Source organism: Schistocerca nitens, chromosome 1 (assembly GCF_023898315.1).
Source record: "Schistocerca nitens isolate TAMUIC-IGC-003100 chromosome 1, iqSchNite1.1, whole genome shotgun sequence".
In the NCBI taxonomy this organism is placed as follows: Eukaryota; Metazoa; Arthropoda; class Insecta; order Orthoptera; family Acrididae; genus Schistocerca; species Schistocerca nitens.
Genome location: NC_064614.1, coordinates 837,275,777 through 837,294,368, shown reverse-complemented (window position 1 = coordinate 837,294,368; position 18,592 = coordinate 837,275,777). Strand labels below are relative to the sequence as shown.

At 46.0% G+C, this 18,592-nt stretch overlaps 1 protein-coding gene across 1 annotated transcript in view; it reads left to right on the top strand.

Moving 5' to 3' along the window:
* The first annotated feature begins 10,459 nt into the window (after nucleotides 1-10,459).
* The window catches only part of LOC126208232 (synaptotagmin-14), a 586,661-nt gene continuing 578,528 nt past the window's right edge, over nucleotides 10,460-18,592 (top strand). The window contains exon 1 of the mRNA XM_049938886.1: nucleotides 10,460-10,628. Coding sequence (XP_049794843.1) covers nucleotides 10,598-10,628 — 31 coding nt within the window. The 5' untranslated portion in view covers nucleotides 10,460-10,597. The remainder of the gene's footprint in view (nucleotides 10,629-18,592) is intronic.

The following is an 18,592-nucleotide window of genomic DNA, read 5'->3' as shown; positions in this document are numbered from 1 at the left end:
GCATGTTTATACTTGAAACGTTGTCTGGATTTACAGTTCCCTCAACAGACATAGGTTCTAATTTAAGTTTAAACTCAGTTTCTTTTGGCGGTTCCATCGCCGACAGTCTTTTAGTGCAGGTTAGTAAAATTTTTAACAGCTTTTCACTTAACTTAGTACCTTCTGCACGACGTTGTCGGCGCGGCGTACCAGGATTACTGATGCGACGTGGCACGTTGAACTGCAGACGGCACTCCGACGGCTGTTGTGTGTTTGCGTGGCCCGTAACTACAGGCTCGACTCCGGCTGCTGCGGCGGACGACTGCGGTGAGGTGAAACTGGCTTCTCTCGATGCCGGCAGCACCGCTAGACTCAGTGCCAGCTCCGTCAATCCAGATGCATTGTTAATCCAATTGCGTCGTCCACATGCACACGTAACACTTTCACTGTTCTATTACTCAGCTACGTGTCGCATTCCACTCGCGAATCCGAATAGCTAAAAATCACTTTCACTTAGTTGTTTTCCCGGCCGATGCACCATATGTGGGGCGGCGCTGTTTGATTGTAAATATTGTTGTTGCTGTACAAAACGTTTGAATGTCGAATCAGTTTCTGGCTATTAGAATGTTGTTAATGCTGTCTTTCGCCGTTCTCAACACTGGCTCTCTATTTACTTTTTAGGCACCCAGAAAGTGATTTAACAAAACGTGAAGCCTGTAATTAGAGTTCCTAGTGCCCACTTCATCTGAGAGTACCATTATAGCTGCAGCTTATAGCTCTGAGGAATTAGGAGATTGTCCGGGATTTCTAATCAAAAACGATTTTCCAAAATAGTTGAGTATATTCTCAAAGTCACAAATAAAAAACACAAGTATCCCTACAACCTAACTAACAGACCAGTTCAGAGTCTAATGCGCTGATGCAACTATAAATGTCCGAATTAAATGTTATAAAGAATGCTCGCCATAATTTGATGAGAGTATTTCATCAAACGCCACGCTAAATAATTGGTAGAATGTCTGTCCCGCGACGGCATGTGAAAATACGACAATACGCAAACTGAAGCTAGATAATGAAAATCATCCCAGAATTAACACTTCACTTGAAATGATTTCATGGTTCCGCGTATCTCTAGTAACTGAATACGGCATCCGAGGCTGTTAATAGCAGTGATACCGATGCGACGCGGCTGCCGACACAGATGGCGTGTTATTCAGCGTCTGGAGAGAACTGGGGCCTTACTTCCTCGCGCAGCGTTCTTATACACTCCTGGAAATGGAAAAAAGAACACATTGACACCGGTGTGTCAGACCCACCATACTTGCTCCGGACACTGCGAGAGGGCTGTACAAGCAATGATCACACGCACGGCACAGCGGACACACCAGAAACCGCGGTGTTGGCCGTCGAATGGCGCTAGCTGCGCAGCATTTGTGCACCGCCGCCGTCAGTGTCAGCCAGTTTGCCGTGGCATACGGAGCTCCATCGCAGTCTTTAACACTGGTAGATTGCCGCGACAGTGTGGACGTGAACCGTATGTGCAGTTGACGGACTTTGCGCGAGGGCGTATAGTGGGCATGCGGGAGGCCGGGTGGATGTACCGCCGAATTGCTCAACACGTGGGGCGTGAGGTCTCCACAGTACATCGATGTTGTCGCCAGTGGTCGGCGGAAGGTGCACATGCCCGTCGACCTGGGACCGGACCGCAGCGACGCACGGATGCACGCCAAGACCGTAGGACCCTACGCAGTGCCGTAGGGGACCGCACCGCCACTTCCCAGCAAATTAGGGACACTGTTGCTCCTGGGGTATCGGCGAGGACCATTCGCAACCGTCTCCATGAAGCTGGGCTACGGTCCCGCACACCGTTAGGCCGTCTTCCGCTCACGCCCCAACATCGTGCAGACCGCCTCCAGTGGTGTCGCGACAGGCGTGAATGGAGGGACGAATGGAGACGTGTCGTCTTCAGCGGTGAGAGTCGCTTCTACCTTGGTGCTGATGATGGTCGTATGCGTGTTTGGCGCCGTGCAGGTGAGCGCCACAATCAGGACTGCATACGACCGAGGCACACAGGGCCAACACCCGGCATCATGGTGTGGGGAGCGATCTCCTACACTGGCCGTACACCACTGGTGATCGTCGAGGGGACACTGAATAGTGCACGGTACATCCAAACCGTCATCGAACCCATCGTTCTACCATTCCTAGACCGGCAAGGGAACTTGCTGTTCCAACAGGACAATGCACGTCCGCATGTATCCCGTGCCACCCAACGTGCTCTAGAAGGTGTAAGTCAACTACCCTGGCCAGCAAGATCTCCGGATCTGTCCCCCATTGAGCATGTTTGGGACTGGATGAAGCGTCGTCTCACGCGGTCTGCACGTCCAGCACGAACGCTGGTCCAACTGAGGCGCCAGGTGGAAATGGCATGGCAAGCCGTTCCACAGGACTACATCCAGCATCTCTACGATCGTCTCCATGGGAGAATAGCAGCCTGCATTGCTGCGAAAGGTGGATATACACTGTACTAGTGCCGACATTGTGCATGCTCTGTTGCCTGTGTCTATGTGCCTGTGGTTCTGTCAGTGTGATCATGTGATGTATCTGACCCCAGGAATGTGTCAATAAAGTTTCCCCTTCCTGGGACAATGAATTCACGGTGTTCTTATTTCAATTTCCAGGAGTGTATATAAAGCCGCGGTGCGGACGGCTAAGGGAACGCCTGATCAAATCGGCTCTCCCGACTAGCCGCTGGGCAAGTAACGCACCACTTCAAGTTACATAATAAATTATAGCTTCTTTTGCTGATGGCCGATGAAGCTCTTAATTTAAATGTGCATTCAGCACGCAGGTAAGTATTGATAATAAAATTTTGACGTGGCTAAGTTAAGTATTTTTGGCGAGAGAATTAATTTAATTGCTCTGCACGCAGTAGATGAGCTCTGAACTGGCCCTTTTGAGATCCGCTATCGCTATAATTTTATAGGTATTCAAAAGAAACTTTTCACATCTTCATAGTCATAGCGGACCTCCAACCTATTTAAATCTAAACATCCTAGCCTTAGTTAATAGCCTACTTAATCTATCTTGCTTCCTTCAGTTTTGAGACGAAAACCACAAAATCATGAATTTCCACTAAAATCTTAATTTGTGAAATCCAAAGTACTGTTTTTATTAAATCATTATGAAAGATAAATCTAAATATAAATTTTGAAGTCTCTAGCTCTTTTCTGTTGCGCCAATGATTTTTACAGAAAAACGTCCAAATTTCGGAAATGGCTTAAGTTATCGAACTGATATTCAACACATATTAATTTAGTATTACTTCTGACATGCCAGAAAAGTTTTAGGTCATTTGCTTGATTTTTAAGGTATTGCGCAACATTTATGACGTCAGAGCTAGTTACAGCAGACTGGCTGGCGCACAATGGAAACTGATGTGAATTTACTATAGCGTGAGTAGGCTGCTTCCCTACACAGTGTCTAACCACTGCGCCACCTCGCTCGGTGTGTAAACTTGTAGGCATGTTAGTTGTAAATAAGATGGAAAATGGTAATGCTAGACAAAGCGGTAGACAAGTTCTGTTCCATAGCTCCTTAAGCTGACTTCGCCGACCCCACGTTCACTACCTCAAATTATTCAGTTGAGCATCTCCTACGATCTGTTAAATTTTTGCGTGCTCTTACAGAAACACTCTGCAGGTACAGGATGGCACGCATGCACGACGCGTAGGATCTGGACATTCGACATACACCACAAGGAGGGAGCAGCGTCGGGCTGTTCGCCACAAGCGAACAGGTCCGACGGCAACGATAGGAGTCTTTCAGTTGGCTGTCCTGGCTTCTATGCGACATCCCGTGAGTGCCACTACCATTTGCAGGCGGCTGCGTGACGCAGAGCTAGCCGCACGCCGACCCTTACGACGACTACCACTCACACCCCCGCAGCGTCGCGCCCGACTCGTCTGGTATCACCAAACGACGGACGTGGGGCTCTGCAGACTGGCTGGCTGGCAGCGGGTCATCTTTCGGACGAGGCGACAACCGCCGGGCCATTCTGGAGGCGCAATGGAGAACGCCACTAAGAGAGGTTTGTAGGCTCCCATCACACATACGGCCAATCTAGTATTGTGGCGTGGGGAACAGTGCCTGTTCAGCGTTAGTGTACGGTGCACTAACGCTTCAACCCATGTCCTATTTCTAGAGCACTGCTCCCGTCCTCGTATCGCTGCCACTTCCCCAGCGTGGCCTGCAGCCGTGGATGCTCTGCCATGGCCAACCCACCGCCTGATCTCTCCCCGGCCCAGGATGCGTGGGACGCCGTGCAAGGGTCTCATCAGCACTTCACCTCCACCTAGGGATGGGAAAAACTGATGTGTTAAAACCGATACCGGTATTTTATTAATGAATAAACTATATTTTTCGCTATGTATTTGGTCTCGGTTATAACAATTTTTGTTCGTTTTTACTAATAGCAGAGGAAAAAACTGGAATTACCAGTTTGCCATAGGGTAGCGCAAAAATTTTTCGTTTTTAAATAAACCGATTTTTAAAGAAGGAGTAATTGTTATCTGTAAAATTTGCATTGGTTTGAAATTTTGCGTCATTGTAGAATATGGGGGAAATCGGCCAGTGATATTTTAATAATAATGCCGACAGAAACGCGCAGCAAACACAAGGCGTAAGAATTGGTACAGCACTGTTGAGACAATAACGTGTGTCGTGGCTTAAGGCGTGCAGCGTGCAAGGCCTGCCCCCGCCATGTCTACACTCTAGTTTCTCGTTGTCGTCGCCGGACATCCTGTGTGCTGCAGAATGGTGCCAAACCTAGTCTGGAAATATATTTACGAAGAGACCTAGCGATGAGGTACAATGCATCGTCTGCTTTACAAGGTTAAAGATTTGTCTGCCGCCCGCATCTCGTGGTCGTGCGGTAGCGTTCTCGCTTCCCACGCCCGGGTTCCCGGGTTCGATTCCCAGCGGGGTCAGGGATTTTCTCTGCCTCGTGATGGCTGGGTGTTGTGTGCTGTCCTTAGGTTAGTTAGGTTTAAGTAGTTCTAAGTTCTAGGGGACTGATGACCATAGATGTTAAGTCCCATAGTGCTCAGAGCCATTTGAACCATTTGTCTGCCATTTCTACAAAATAATAACAAAGGAATGAAATTATGATAACAGTATTAAATTAATTTATGAAAGTATTTGTGTGGAGTGTAGCCATGTATGGAAGTGAAACATGGACGATAAATAGTTTGGACAAGAAGAGAATAGAAGCTTTCGAAATGTGGTGCTACAGAAGAATGCTGAAGATTAGATGGGTAGATCACATAACTAATGAGGAGGTATTGAATAGGATTGGGGAGAAGAGGAGCCTGTGGCACAACTCGACTAGAAGAAGGGATCGGTTGGTAGGACATGTTCTCTGGCATCAAGGGATCACCAATTTAGTATTGGAGGGCAGGGTGGAGGGTAAAAATCGTAGAGGGAGACCAAGAGATGAATACACTAAGCAGATCCAGAAGGATGTAGGTTGCAGTAGGTACTGGGAGATGAAAAAGCTTGCACAGGATAGAGTAGCATGGAGAGCTGCATCAAACCAGTCTCAGGACTGAAGACCACAACAACAACAACATATTAAATTAAAAACTTAACAATTCATTCGCAGTATCCAATAAAAATAGAAAGTAGCTGGGCTGTGACTACGTAATATGACTTTATCGTCTAATAGCCCTTGAAACGGCCAAATTAACGCAAAAAATAGAGTTCCTCAAATTCAGTGTTCACCCTTTGGCACTGACTATTCGTAATGCCCAAATAATGGTATGATCCCCAATGAAAACATGATTTCTGAGTACAGTTTCAAAAAAATTAGAATCAACAGGAGAATACTGGTGATTTAGTAGTATTCAACCACTTACCGCTTTTCGTGGAAAGCAGCAAACGGTGGACGGACTAACTTTTCTTTCATTTGCGTATTTAATTACTATTTTATATTTTAACATTTCATGTTTTTATATGTATCTTGAAACTGAGAGATTAAATTTTTCAATTTTTGCTCGATTTCTACGTTTTTGCCGGAAATAACAAGAATAGGAGACCGAAAATCGGATATTTCAGAAACCTGTTATTCTAAGCCGTTTTAACAGTCAGGATAAACTGGAGTGGAAGAAACCCGATGTAACCGAACACCGACTGTTTCAGCCATAACCGCCATCTCTACGCTCCACCCATCAATCTGTGAAATCTGCGCGCTCAGGTGCAAGCGCCATGAGATGGAGTATCACAGGACTACATCCCAGACCTAGTAGTCGTTTCATATCTGTGGTACCTACCAAATATTTGGTACCATTTACCTACCCGTCAACAATGATCGCAGTGTACCTTTGCTTCCTCGTTGCAGCCCTTTTTATGACGATGAGTGTAATTTGACCAGTTGGATGGCGTTATGTGAAACAGGATGTGGCGATATTTACAAACAAGTATGTTCTCCACGACAGTTATTGTTAATCTGTTGACTAAAGAACTTTTGTTATACACTTATCATTCTGCCGGCCGGTGTGGCCGAGCGGTTCTAGGCGCTTCAATCTGGAACCGCGCGACCACTACGGTCGCAGGCTGGAATCCTGCCTCGGGCATGGATGTGTGTGATGTCCTTAGGTTAGTTAGGTTTAAGTAGTTCTAACTTCTAGGGGACTGATGACCTCAGATGTTAAGTCCCATAGTGCTCAGAGCCTTTTTTGAACTTATCATTCTACAGGGTTAATCGGTAAGTATTTACATTGTACCACCGTGGTGTGAGAACAATATGATACGACCCTTGTGGTCTGTCAAGTCGGGAAATACCTTAGAATTGGTCTACAAAAGCCACCTAAGCTACAGCGCATGCGCACAACGAGAATTTCTGGAATACCCCCTCGCACTCTTAAGCCGCCGGCACAAATGTGTGAATTCCTAAGGGACCAAAGTGCTGAGGTCATCGGTCCCTAGACTTACACACTACTTAAACTAACTTATACTAAGAACAACACACACACACAAACACACACACACACACACACACACATGCCCGAGGGAGGACTCGAACTTCCGTCCGGAGAGGCCGCGCAGTCCGTGACATGGCGCCCTAAACCGCTCGGCCACTTCGCGCGGCACCGCCCACTCATTCGTGTACTTAAACAAATAATAAAACTGACGTTTGTGTAAATTTCATCCCATAATTTTGCGCATTTTAACAGTGTAAAAATGATAATTCAATAGTTTTGATTCTCTGGTCTTCTTACTAAGAGACAACTGCGCAAGTAAGGTTTAGATTGAGTTGTAAAAATAATTAGTTTTTCTATAACTTTTTCAAACGTCTCTTCCTCCATACTCTCACAGAAGAGTTCAAATTACTAATATTAACGAAAGCACGTGGCATAAGAGGACGAGAGTATAAAAAAATCTGCCGAAAAAAAATTTGCCGAAAATATTGGTCTGGATGTGTTTCAGCCTTAAATAAGCAGGCCTAATTGTTGTTTGCGTAGAAAAGTGAAGTATCGGAGCTACTCGACGTGTGCAGTCTACATGTAACGGTGAAAATCCAGAATGCGCTATAGCTTGGGTGGTTTTTGTAGACCACAATCTTTTTTATCGAATTATTCGTCTCGTCTTCCCGTTCACCATTCTGGATCTTCGTAAACAGTTATTAAGTGTATCCTGTTTGCATCAAAGGATGCAGACTTATCTAGTTTGGATCCACTGTAGATCTCGAATCACTTTAGCCAAGTATCTGGCGAGCTGGTAGTGAGCAGAAGAGAAACCAAGTGGCAATATTTGGAACAGAATTTCTAGTTCCGGCATTTGCGATGCGAGCATTTACGATGCGACCAAGGGAAATTTGCCGAAAATATTGGTCTGGATGTGTTCCAGCCTTAATAAGCAGGCCTAATTGTTGTTTGCGTAGCAAAGTGAAGTATAGGAGCTACTCGGCGTGTGCAGTCTACATGTAACGGTGAAAATCCAGAATGTGAGTTAAATCTTCATTTTATTCCAAAGATATTGACAATAAAATTGAATGCACATCAGAATACCTTGTATCTTACACAGATGCGAAAAAATGTTACACCGCCAAGGATAGTGTTCAGTTACACCAGGGTATAATATGTGCATCCTGAGGGGTTGTAGTCACTAGATGGCGCTCCGTAGGCCTGTCTGTGCGCTCCCGGTTTTGACGCTGTACACAGTAAGAGTTTAGAGGTGAACAGTGTTTGCAACATTCGTTTCAGGGACAACCATGCCCCATCGAAGGGTACTTGTTCCGTTTGAACAACTTCAGCCATTTGAACGGGGTCAGATTGTAGGTCTGCGGGAAATTGGATGGACATATTTACGGACTGCTACACATTTTGGGCACAATTTATTGTTGGTTTGCGCAGCTTTCAGCAGTGGTCTGTGAAACATTCCTACACTCGTAGAACAGGTTCTGGACGCCTCACAGTAGAGGTGTGCGTCAAGATAGACATATTATGCGAACAGCAGTGGCCAATTGAATATCATCCAGGGACAAAGGCCGGGGTCTTGTTGCACTTCCTGTGTCGTAACGGACCACTGGGAACCGTTTGCTTGCAGCAGGACTTAAGATCGCGTGTGCCTCTGGTCAAGCTGCCACTGACAACACCAGACATAGCTGCTCTGGTGTCGTGAAAGAGCTGTCTGGAGAGTGGAGTGTTGTCTTCAGTGGCGACAGTAGGTTCTGCCTGTTTGCGAGTGATGGACGTACACGTGTATGGCACGGACCTGGTGAGCTACCCATTCCTGACAAGGGAACCTCCCCATCGCACCCCCCTCAGATTTAGTTATAAGTTGGCACAGTGGATAGGTCTTGATAAACTGAACACAGATCAATTGAGAAAACAGGAAGAAGTTGCGTGGAACTGTGAAAAAAATAAGCAAAATGTACAAACTGAGTAGTCCATGGGCCACATAGGCAACATCATGGAGAATGTGAGCTCAGGAGCGCCGTGGTCTTGTGGTAGCATGTGCAGCTGCAGAACGAAAGGTCCTTGGTTCAAGTCTTCCCTCCACTGAGAATTTTACTTTCTTTATTTTTACATCGTTATTATCTGTCCGTTCGTTCATTGACGCCTCTGTTCACTGTAATAAGTTTAGTGTCTGTGTCTTGCGACCGCATCGCAAAACCGTGCGATTAGTAGACGAAAGGACGTGCCTTTCCAATGGGAACCAAAAACATTTGATCGCAAGGTCATAGGTCAACCGATTCCTCCACAGGAAAACACATCTGATATATTCTATACGACACTGGTAACGGCATGTGCGTCACATGACAGGAATATGTTGTCGACCCACCTAACTTGTACACTTGGCGAATGGGTAAAAAGATTCTTCTACTTTGCCCGATTTAGGTTTTCTTGTGGATGTGATAATCACTCCCAAAAAAGTGATGAAAACACAATAGTTTGTCACATAAACTGAAAATAAAAAAATTAAACTTTTCACTCGATGGAGGATTTGAACCAAAGACCTCTCGTTCCGCAGCTGCTCACGTTACCACGAGACCACGGCGCTCCTGTGTTCTTAGAGTCCTTGATGTCGCCTATCTCCCCATGAACTACTCAGTTTGTATATTTTGCTTATTTTTTCACAGTTCCACACAACTTCTTCCTGTTTTCTCAATTGATCTGTGTTCAGTTTTTCAAGGCCTATACACTGTGCCAACTTATAACTAAATCTGAGGGGGGTGCGATGGGGAGGTTCCCTTGTGAGTGCATTCGCCAACGCCAAACAGGTGCCATTCCAAGCCTCATGGAGTGGGGTGGGGGGCATCAGTTACAACTCGCGGTTGAATTTGGTGTTTCTGCAGGCTAAAGTAACCGGTGGCGCTACATTGTACCAGCTTTTATCCCCGTAACACTACAATTTCTTCGACAGTAAGGTAATGCGCTTACTCAGTAAGCCAGTGTTTGTCTACATACGGCCTCTGCTCTGCTCTTCGTAATATACAACAACTGCCCTACCCACTAAGATCACCTTATCTCTCGCCAGTTGAACACACATGGGACATGATGAAGCAGGAACTTACTTTTTCTCCAGGGCCTGCGAAAAAAGGGGCAAGATGTTCGGGACGTCATTCGGCACCTTTATGTTTGCATACGAAATGTTTTAAAATTTGGTATCTCAATTTATGCAGGAGCAATTGTTGATTGTTACAGATTTCACCCCGTACAAGGCAACAAGACATAGTGCACTCTCGGAACAAAGTCACTCTGCACTGTATGCATCCGTGACACTGCGTGCCGGAAGAGCGATGACACCGGCAAGTTATACGCCTTTGGAAGTGGTGTTGTAACGCGAGCGTAAATAATAGAGCGAGTCGTGTGGCGGCGGCGCGTCTTGTTGGCTCCGCGCAGCGACCACGCATGCGCACTGGCGGCGCGGCGCTGGCAGGGTAGCCCGTTGTTGCGGGCAGTCTACAGTGCGACGCCGTCAGGGGCACATGTGCGACCGCGAGTCGGAACCGGCGATACGAACAGCAGCAGCAGCAACAGAAGCAGCAGCGCAAGGCAGTCGCTACCGCGGCGGAAGCTCGCTCATGGGATAGGCGCACGCACCTGCACCAGCCGCGATGATCGCCGGGTCGGACAGCCTCATGAACGGTGAGTGTTCGCTGCTCCCCGCCCCACCCTACCCCTACCCCCACCATCGAGCTTGTTGTCATTCGCAGAGCGCGGCGCGGCCTGCGGGTCGGGCACGTGATATCGACTACTTGTTAACATCTGTAAGCAGGCATTAAAAATAGCTAAACTCTATTATGGTGTGTGCGGGTGGCGGCTCAAATTCGTACTTAACTGTTAAAACGAACGACATATTTTGCTGAATGAAGCTTGGTTCTTCGATTTAATTGTAAATAACACCTTTGCTGGTGATCACATAATTCTTGTAGGGCTGTCACATCACACATTTCCCCCATTCAGCTTCTTGCTTTAAAGTAGCTCCACACTTTTTTTTCGTTTCATATCTTTTGTATTCGATTAGGCGCTCACACTTAAACGCCCAAAATACATCTCTGCTGCTGAGAAATTTTCTCTTCGCACCCACGAAAGTTGATATAAAAAAAAGAAAGCAAATCTAAAGGTGCAATCTTAATTGTACAGAGTCTTGAAGCATATATGGTGAGTTTCATCATATTTGGATTGCCTACATCATTTAAAGGACCCACCACGAAGTTCTGCATCTGTTAAAAGCTTAGTAAAAGCAGCAAGCAGCGCAGCAGAAACCAAAACCGTGGAAAGAAAATATATTATAGTGCGCATGATGTATATGAGGTGAGTATAAAGTTTCTCTGCAGCAGAGCCAAATAATTTTGCAAATAGCATTGTGCCTACAAAACACTGCATGTGTTAAGGGTTATAACGTTAGTCCATTTTCGTTGTGATAATATTGCACCCCTCTAATAAGAAACTGTGCACACAGAGGTGAAACTTCATAGGCAGACACTAAAAAGTCACAAACTTTATCATAATTTGTTGAATTACACAGTTGCTATTTCACGTTCTCAGAACAAGCTCATATGGAGTGCAATCCACCGGACGTCTGAATACCGACGTGAACAACATAGACTAAAGTGTCTGTCCATCTAGAACTTTCTATAATTTGAAAACAGCGCGACACATTGCTTGATAATCGACTTGTTGCGCACCAAAACTGACGGTATGCTTCTCGTAAACTGATCCCGCGTGTAATTGGTGGCACTGAATCAAATGGCAATGACCCAAAGCATGTGATTGCGTACAGAAGTGCGAGCACACATTTCATTGTGTAAAGTTTAGGTAATATCTTTGTATTCAAACGTTAATAAATATTTATCCTCGTGATAGTCGATGTAATCTTTTTTGAATATTCCGGCGTAACATTGTCAGCAAATTTGTCAACAACGTCTCATTTCGATTAGGCTTCTTATCCTTAAAGATTACTGATATTAGTATGTGTAAAACATTCTGAAAGGCAACTGAAAGGAACACCCACTGCATTACTCCCTTCATTCGTAACACGACCGAAAAGGATTTGCGTCTACTTCTCCACTTTCGTATTTAGTGCTCGCTCAGAAACTGAGTCATTAGAGACTCTCACCAATGGCGTTTATTTTCCTACTTTTCTTTGAGATAGTTTGCGGCTTTTGCTAAGGGGTTAGAAGAACCTGAGCAGAACCTGTGCAGAATTTTCTGAATGGAAAATTGTAATCTTCTCTTTATGGCGCAACATGACTAAAAGAAGGGATATGATGATTGAACGCATTCTGAGGCAGCTAGTAGGAACAGTTTATTTTGCAATGGAGGGAAGTGTGAGAGGTGAAAATTGTAGACGTACATCAAGGCGTGACTGCAGCAAGCACTGTTAAGCGTGTGAAGGAAGCGGTAATTATCTACATTTACAGCTTATTTACATCTACATTTTATGCGGAGGTGAAGAGCCTTGCACAGGAGAGACTTTCGTGCAGAGCCACAATATACCAGTCTTCGGAACTGGAGCACAGCAGCAACAACGTTCCGAAACTCTCTCTTTCATTTTGCGACATAGTGTCTGCAATAATGAATCTTTCGTAGAAGGTGAACTGTGTGCTGGTCCGTGACTTGAACCCGTACGAAATGGTTCAAATGGCTCTGAGCACTATGGGACTCAACTGCTGAGGTCATTAGTCCCCTAGAACTTAGAACTAGTTAAACCTAACTAACCTAAGGACATCACAAACATCCATGCCCGAGGCAGGATTCGAACCTGCGACCGTAGCGGTCTTGCGGTTCCAGACTGCAGCGCCTTTAACCGCACGGCCACTTCGGCCGGCTTACCCGTACGGAAGGCGAGGATACGGATACGCGTCCAGTCCCGAACACACAGTTTCAATGGCACATTCAGTTTTAGTTTTGCTGTTGGTGAAAGAAATTGATAGTTTCATACTTCGAAAATCATGTTTAACATCTGACTTACAGCTTTTACTGTCATTCGTGTACTGTAAGATAAGATAACTGCATCCTTACACAGATACCTGTACGCGCATTGTGAATTTTTACTGATTTTTGTACAGATTTTACCACGTGTACTTCATAATAATATCAACAGAGTTTTCCATCTAATGTATGCTTTTCTCTTCCTAGAGCAACATGTTCTTTCAGCAATAGGCATTTTTAACACATAAAATCTCTCTGCGCGTCTAGCAGTATGGTACAGAGTCTACAGAATACCGTATGCGTTACGTGTGTTACACACTGAAAACGGCGGGCTGCTGTACCATAGTTCATCATGAAATCCGAATTAAGACTCGCCATCGATTTCCGAAACGCAAAGCTTTACATTAAATACACTCCTGGAAATTGAAATAAGAACACCGTGAATTCATTGTCCCAGGAAGGGGAAACTTTATTGACACATTCCTGGGGTCAGATACATCACATGATCACACTGACAGAACCACAGGCACATAGACACAGGCAACAGAGCATGCACAATGTCGGCAGTAGTACAGTGTATATCCACCTTTCGCAGCAATGCAGGCTGCTATTCTCCCATGGAGACGATCGTAGAGATGCTGGATGTAGTCCTGTGGAACGGCTTGCCATGCCATTTCCACCTGGCGCCTCAGTTGGACCAGCGTTCGTGCTGGACGTGCAGACCGCGTGAGACGACGCTTCATCCAGTCCCAAACATGCTCAATGGGGGACAGATCCGGAGATCTTGCTGGCCAGGGTAGTTGACTTACACCTTCTAGAGCACGTTGGGTGGCACGGGATACATGCGGACGTGCATTGTCCTGTTGGAACAGCAAGTTCCCTTGCCGGTCTAGGAATGGTAGAACGATGGGTTCGATGACGGTTTGGATGTACCGTGCACTATTCAGTGTCCCCTCGACGATCACCAGTGGTGTACGGCCAGTGTAGGAGATCGCTCCCCACACCATGATGCCGGGTGTTGGCCCTGTGTGCCTCGGTCGTATGCAGTCCTGATTGTGGCGCTCACCTGCACGGCGCCAAACACGCATACGACCATCATTGGCACCAAGGCAGAAGCGACTCTCATCGCTGAAGACGACACGTCTCCATTCGTGCCTCCATTCACGCCTGTCGCGACACCACTGGAGGCGGGCTGCACGATGTTGGGGCGTGAGCGGAAGACGGCCTAACGGTGTGCGGGACCGTAGCCCAGCTTCATGGAGACGGTTGCGAATGGTCCTCGCCGATACCCCAGGAGCAACAGTGTCCCTAATTTGCTGGGAAGTGGCGGTGCGGTCCCCTACGGCACTGCGTAGGATCCTACGGTCTTGGCGTGCATCCGTGCGTCGCTGCGGTCCGGTCCCAGGTCGACGGGCACGTGCACCTTCCGCCGACCACTGGCGACAACATCGATGTACTGTGGAGACCTCACGCCCCACGTGTTGACCAATTCGGCGGTACGTCCACCCGGCCTCCCGCATGCCCACTATACGCCCTCGCTCAAAGTCCGTCAACTGCACATACGGTTCACGTCCAAGCTGTCGCGGCATGCTACCAGTGTTAAAGACTGCGATGGAGCTCCGTATGCCACGGCAAACTGGCTGACACTGACGGCGGCGGTGCACAAATGCTGCGCAGCTAGCGCCATTCGACGGCCAACACCGCGGTTCCTGGTGTGTCCGCTGTGCCGTGCGTGTGATCATTGCTTGTACAGCCCTCTCGCAGTGTCCGGAGCAAGTATGGTGGGTCTGACACACCGGTGTCAATGTGTTCTTTTTTCCATTTCCAGGAGTGTATTAAGGAAGGTCCAACGTCCAAGATGGGACCGCATTATGAGCCTATTATTTGCTCTTCCGATAGGTAATCACCCATGGCATGAAGCTGCCCTATCTGTCTAGATGACGATGAAAAATCTGTTGTTAGTAGGAAAGCCAGATTGGTCTTTTGTCAGCTGTGTTTTCATTTATTCCAGTAATGATGACAACCTCCGTACAGCTGTATAGCACGATTTATTTTGATATTTAATTCGTGTACAGTAGAATTTATGTCTACGTTGTCTCACCGGTAGTTACCTACGGGAATCAGAACAGACATATCATCACTCTCATTACAATTCTATAGAATGCAAGGAAGTCGTTTCTAAAAGTACTTGTATGGGGTGTAGCCATGTATGGAAGTGAAACATGGACGGTAAATAGTTTGACAAGAAGTGAATAGAAGCTTTCGAAATGTGGTGCTACAGAAGAATGCTGAAGATTAGATGGGTGGATCACATAACTAATGAAGAGGTATTGAATAGAATTATGAAGAAGAGAAATTTGTGGTACACCTTGACTAGAAGAAGGGATCGGTTGTTAGGACATGTTCTGAGTCATCAAGGGGTCACCAATTTAGTATTGGAGGGAAACGTGGAGGGTAAAAATCGTAGAGGGAGACCAAGAGATGAATACACTAAGCAGATTCAGAAGGATGTAGGTTGCAGTAGGTACTGGGAGATGAAGAAGCTTGCACAGGATAGAGTAGCATTGAGAGCTGCATCAAACCAGTCTCAGGACTGAAGACCACAACAACAACAGAATGCAAGTCTAAGTTGCCTCACCCTCAGGTATGTACGGGAATCAAAACGGACTTATCAATACTCTCATTACAATTCTCATAATGCAAAATACAGACAGCAAATGGAAAACAAAATGACAAGATACAGAGTAAAGGAAACGAGACGAACTCTGATGAGCCAAAACATTATGATCACCTGCTAAACAGCTTGTTGGTCCACATTTGGAACGCAATGCAGTAGGTATCCCCGCGTGGTACAGATTCTACAACTCCTTGGTAACTTTCGGTGGCTATATGCAAGGTCACGCAATTCCCGATAGTTACGTGTCAGTGGAGTGTGGACGCGCAGCTGGAGCCAGATAGCGTCCCAGATATGTGCCATTGGCTTCAGATCGGGCGAATTTAGTGGCCAAGATATTAACGCGAGTTCACCATTATGCTCCTCAAACCAGTTAGTATGATATCAAGGATGGAGGTATGCAGATGGTCCGCCAATAGTGTTCACGTAGTCCACAGTTCACATGGTGACTTCAACTACTACCAAAGTTCCACGGTAGCCCAGACAAGAATGTTTCGAGCTTGGATGATGTAACTGGACACGAACATCGACCTAGAGTAATAAGAAACGTGATTCATTCTAATAGGATGAAACTACAAAGGCTGAGGCGGGACTATTCCACGATGTCCCATAACAAATTCCGCATTTTTTCAACCGAGACTGGCCGAAAAAACGCTTGCTTATCGAACGCTTTTCATGTTAGGATCTCATCGGCAACCACATTCACCAGAGCTTTGAAACGTTGAGAAAATGTGCGTTTTACAGAATGTCACCGCTCCGTCTGAAACACAAGAAAGTATCAAGTGGTGTAATGGGCGTTTGGAGCCGAACTCAAAATAAGCTAGAAATAGTGGCGCCAACTAACAATAGCTCACAGTCTGGTTGGAGTCCAGGCAGTGAGTAGACATATCAGCAAAACTCGCAGACCTGAAGAAGGCAGCTGGGTTGATTGTCGAAATATTGTACATAAAATGTAAAACAGCCATTTGGCTGAACAACCGGAAGTACATCATTAATCAGTCACGCCGAGAATTCCTGAGAGGTCACACACACAACAGTTTGCACAATTCACAGATTGCCCATACGAATTCTTCCATTAGTTGTCAGGAATGTAAATAGGTAATGACCAAATCGGGGATAGCCGAGAGACCATAAACAGTGGAGTTACATCGAAGGCAAATGAGAAAATGGATCAAGTTCAAAATGGATCTGTAAAGTACTCGCGATGCTAGGTAGCGAAGAGGTACTGAAAGCACAGAGCCAGACTCTCAGTCAAATCTGAGGAAACATTGGGAAGATTGAAAAGCACTTGAAGCACTATGGGGAGGATTGCCGGTCAGATTCTTCCGTGCTTGTCTTATTTGGTCCTTAATGTGTGGTACAAATTTAATGTACGAATCCCATCGTGAAGTTTGTCAACTTTCTCCTCCGTACTGTTGGTAGCTATCTGCAAGTTGTCTGCTAACGACACACACTACTTCCATTCTTCATCTTATCGTTTTGTACATCAGCAAAATGTATTTAATCACATCACTTCAGTGATTACCAGATTTACTTGAAACTAAATTATTCAGTGCGAAAAGGAATATCAGTTTTGTTTCAGCGTTAATATAATTCGTCATGTGGAAGACGCTAATCAGGTTGAAAACACACAAGAAATAAGCTCACCAAAAAAATTAGTCGCCCCCTTCAAGAGCACACTGGTTGCTTTGGGGCGCTGTACGGAAGTAGTGTGGCCAGCCACAGCTGGCGTTAGTCACGGTGATGAAGTGATTTGTATATACCAGTTGGCTGTGTGACGTGACAGAATTAAAGAAATAAGGCATCATGTGTAGAAGTGTCCATGACCACACTACGAGTGAAGTTGCCCGATTTGTTGGTGTATCAATGCGACATTCAACCTGCAGTGTATGGAGGCTGTAGTTCAGGCCGGAGGTGATTCTGTGATGTTTTGGGGATGTGTTTCGTAGTATGACTTGGTCCCAACCATTCAGATGACCATGAACAAGAGCTAGGATGTTTATTGCAACATTCTCGGTGGCCCAAGTGTTGCTCTCTTTCTACATCTTCACGAAGATTATGCTGTGGACATTCCCGTTTTCAGAGAGTCGCATGGATTCGTTTCTGGTCTGAGGATGACATAAGAACATGAAACTTCCTGGCAGATTAAAACTGTGTGCCGGACCCAGACTCGAACTCGTGACATATCGCACCTCGTCTGTCTTGCTAAATTAGTCGATCTTAACTTCAAATAAAATGTCTAGGACCGTTTGGAACAGCGAGGAAAACGTAACAATCAACATTCCCGCAATTTGGATGCTCTGCGGGATGTATGAGGGGCAGTCAAATAAAAACCGAACGCCTGCCACAACGGGACCATGGAACAGTTCCATACGAAAGTAATCACCACATATGCCAAGGCATTTATCCCACTGGGAGAGAGACGATCGATCCCTGTTTCGTAGAAAGCGATCGGCCGTTGACGGACCCACAACCGCACCCACTCTTTCACTTCCTCGTCCGACTGAAACTGACATCCACACATGTCTTTCTCCAGGTCGCCAAAGGTGTGGAAATCACGTGATGAACGATCCTGGCCGTACGGAGGATGTTGCAGTGTTTCCGAACGAAATCGCTCAAGCGTAGACTTCGTCCATTTGGCATTATGGGGTAGGCGTTACCTTGCAACGTTGTGGCGCGTGCTTGGTTTTCATTCGACTGTCCCTTACAGTCTTCAATCAGTGGCTTCAGCTGGATAAAGCGTACCTGAAGAAACTCGTGGACTCTCCACGTTTTGTAGTAACTTTTGCCATACTGTAAGAAAATTCAATATTCCCACACTGCCGCGCTGTGCGCAGTAATTATGATCTTTGTCGAATACGACGAACTGTCATGGAACGCATGGCTGTGACCCTGCATTAACTCCTATCAAAATTTTTTTTGGATGGTTGTCGTAAGATATAAGATAATGATTTGTCCTATCAATTCATACTCTTGTTCTGATGCTCGTTATGAAACTTAT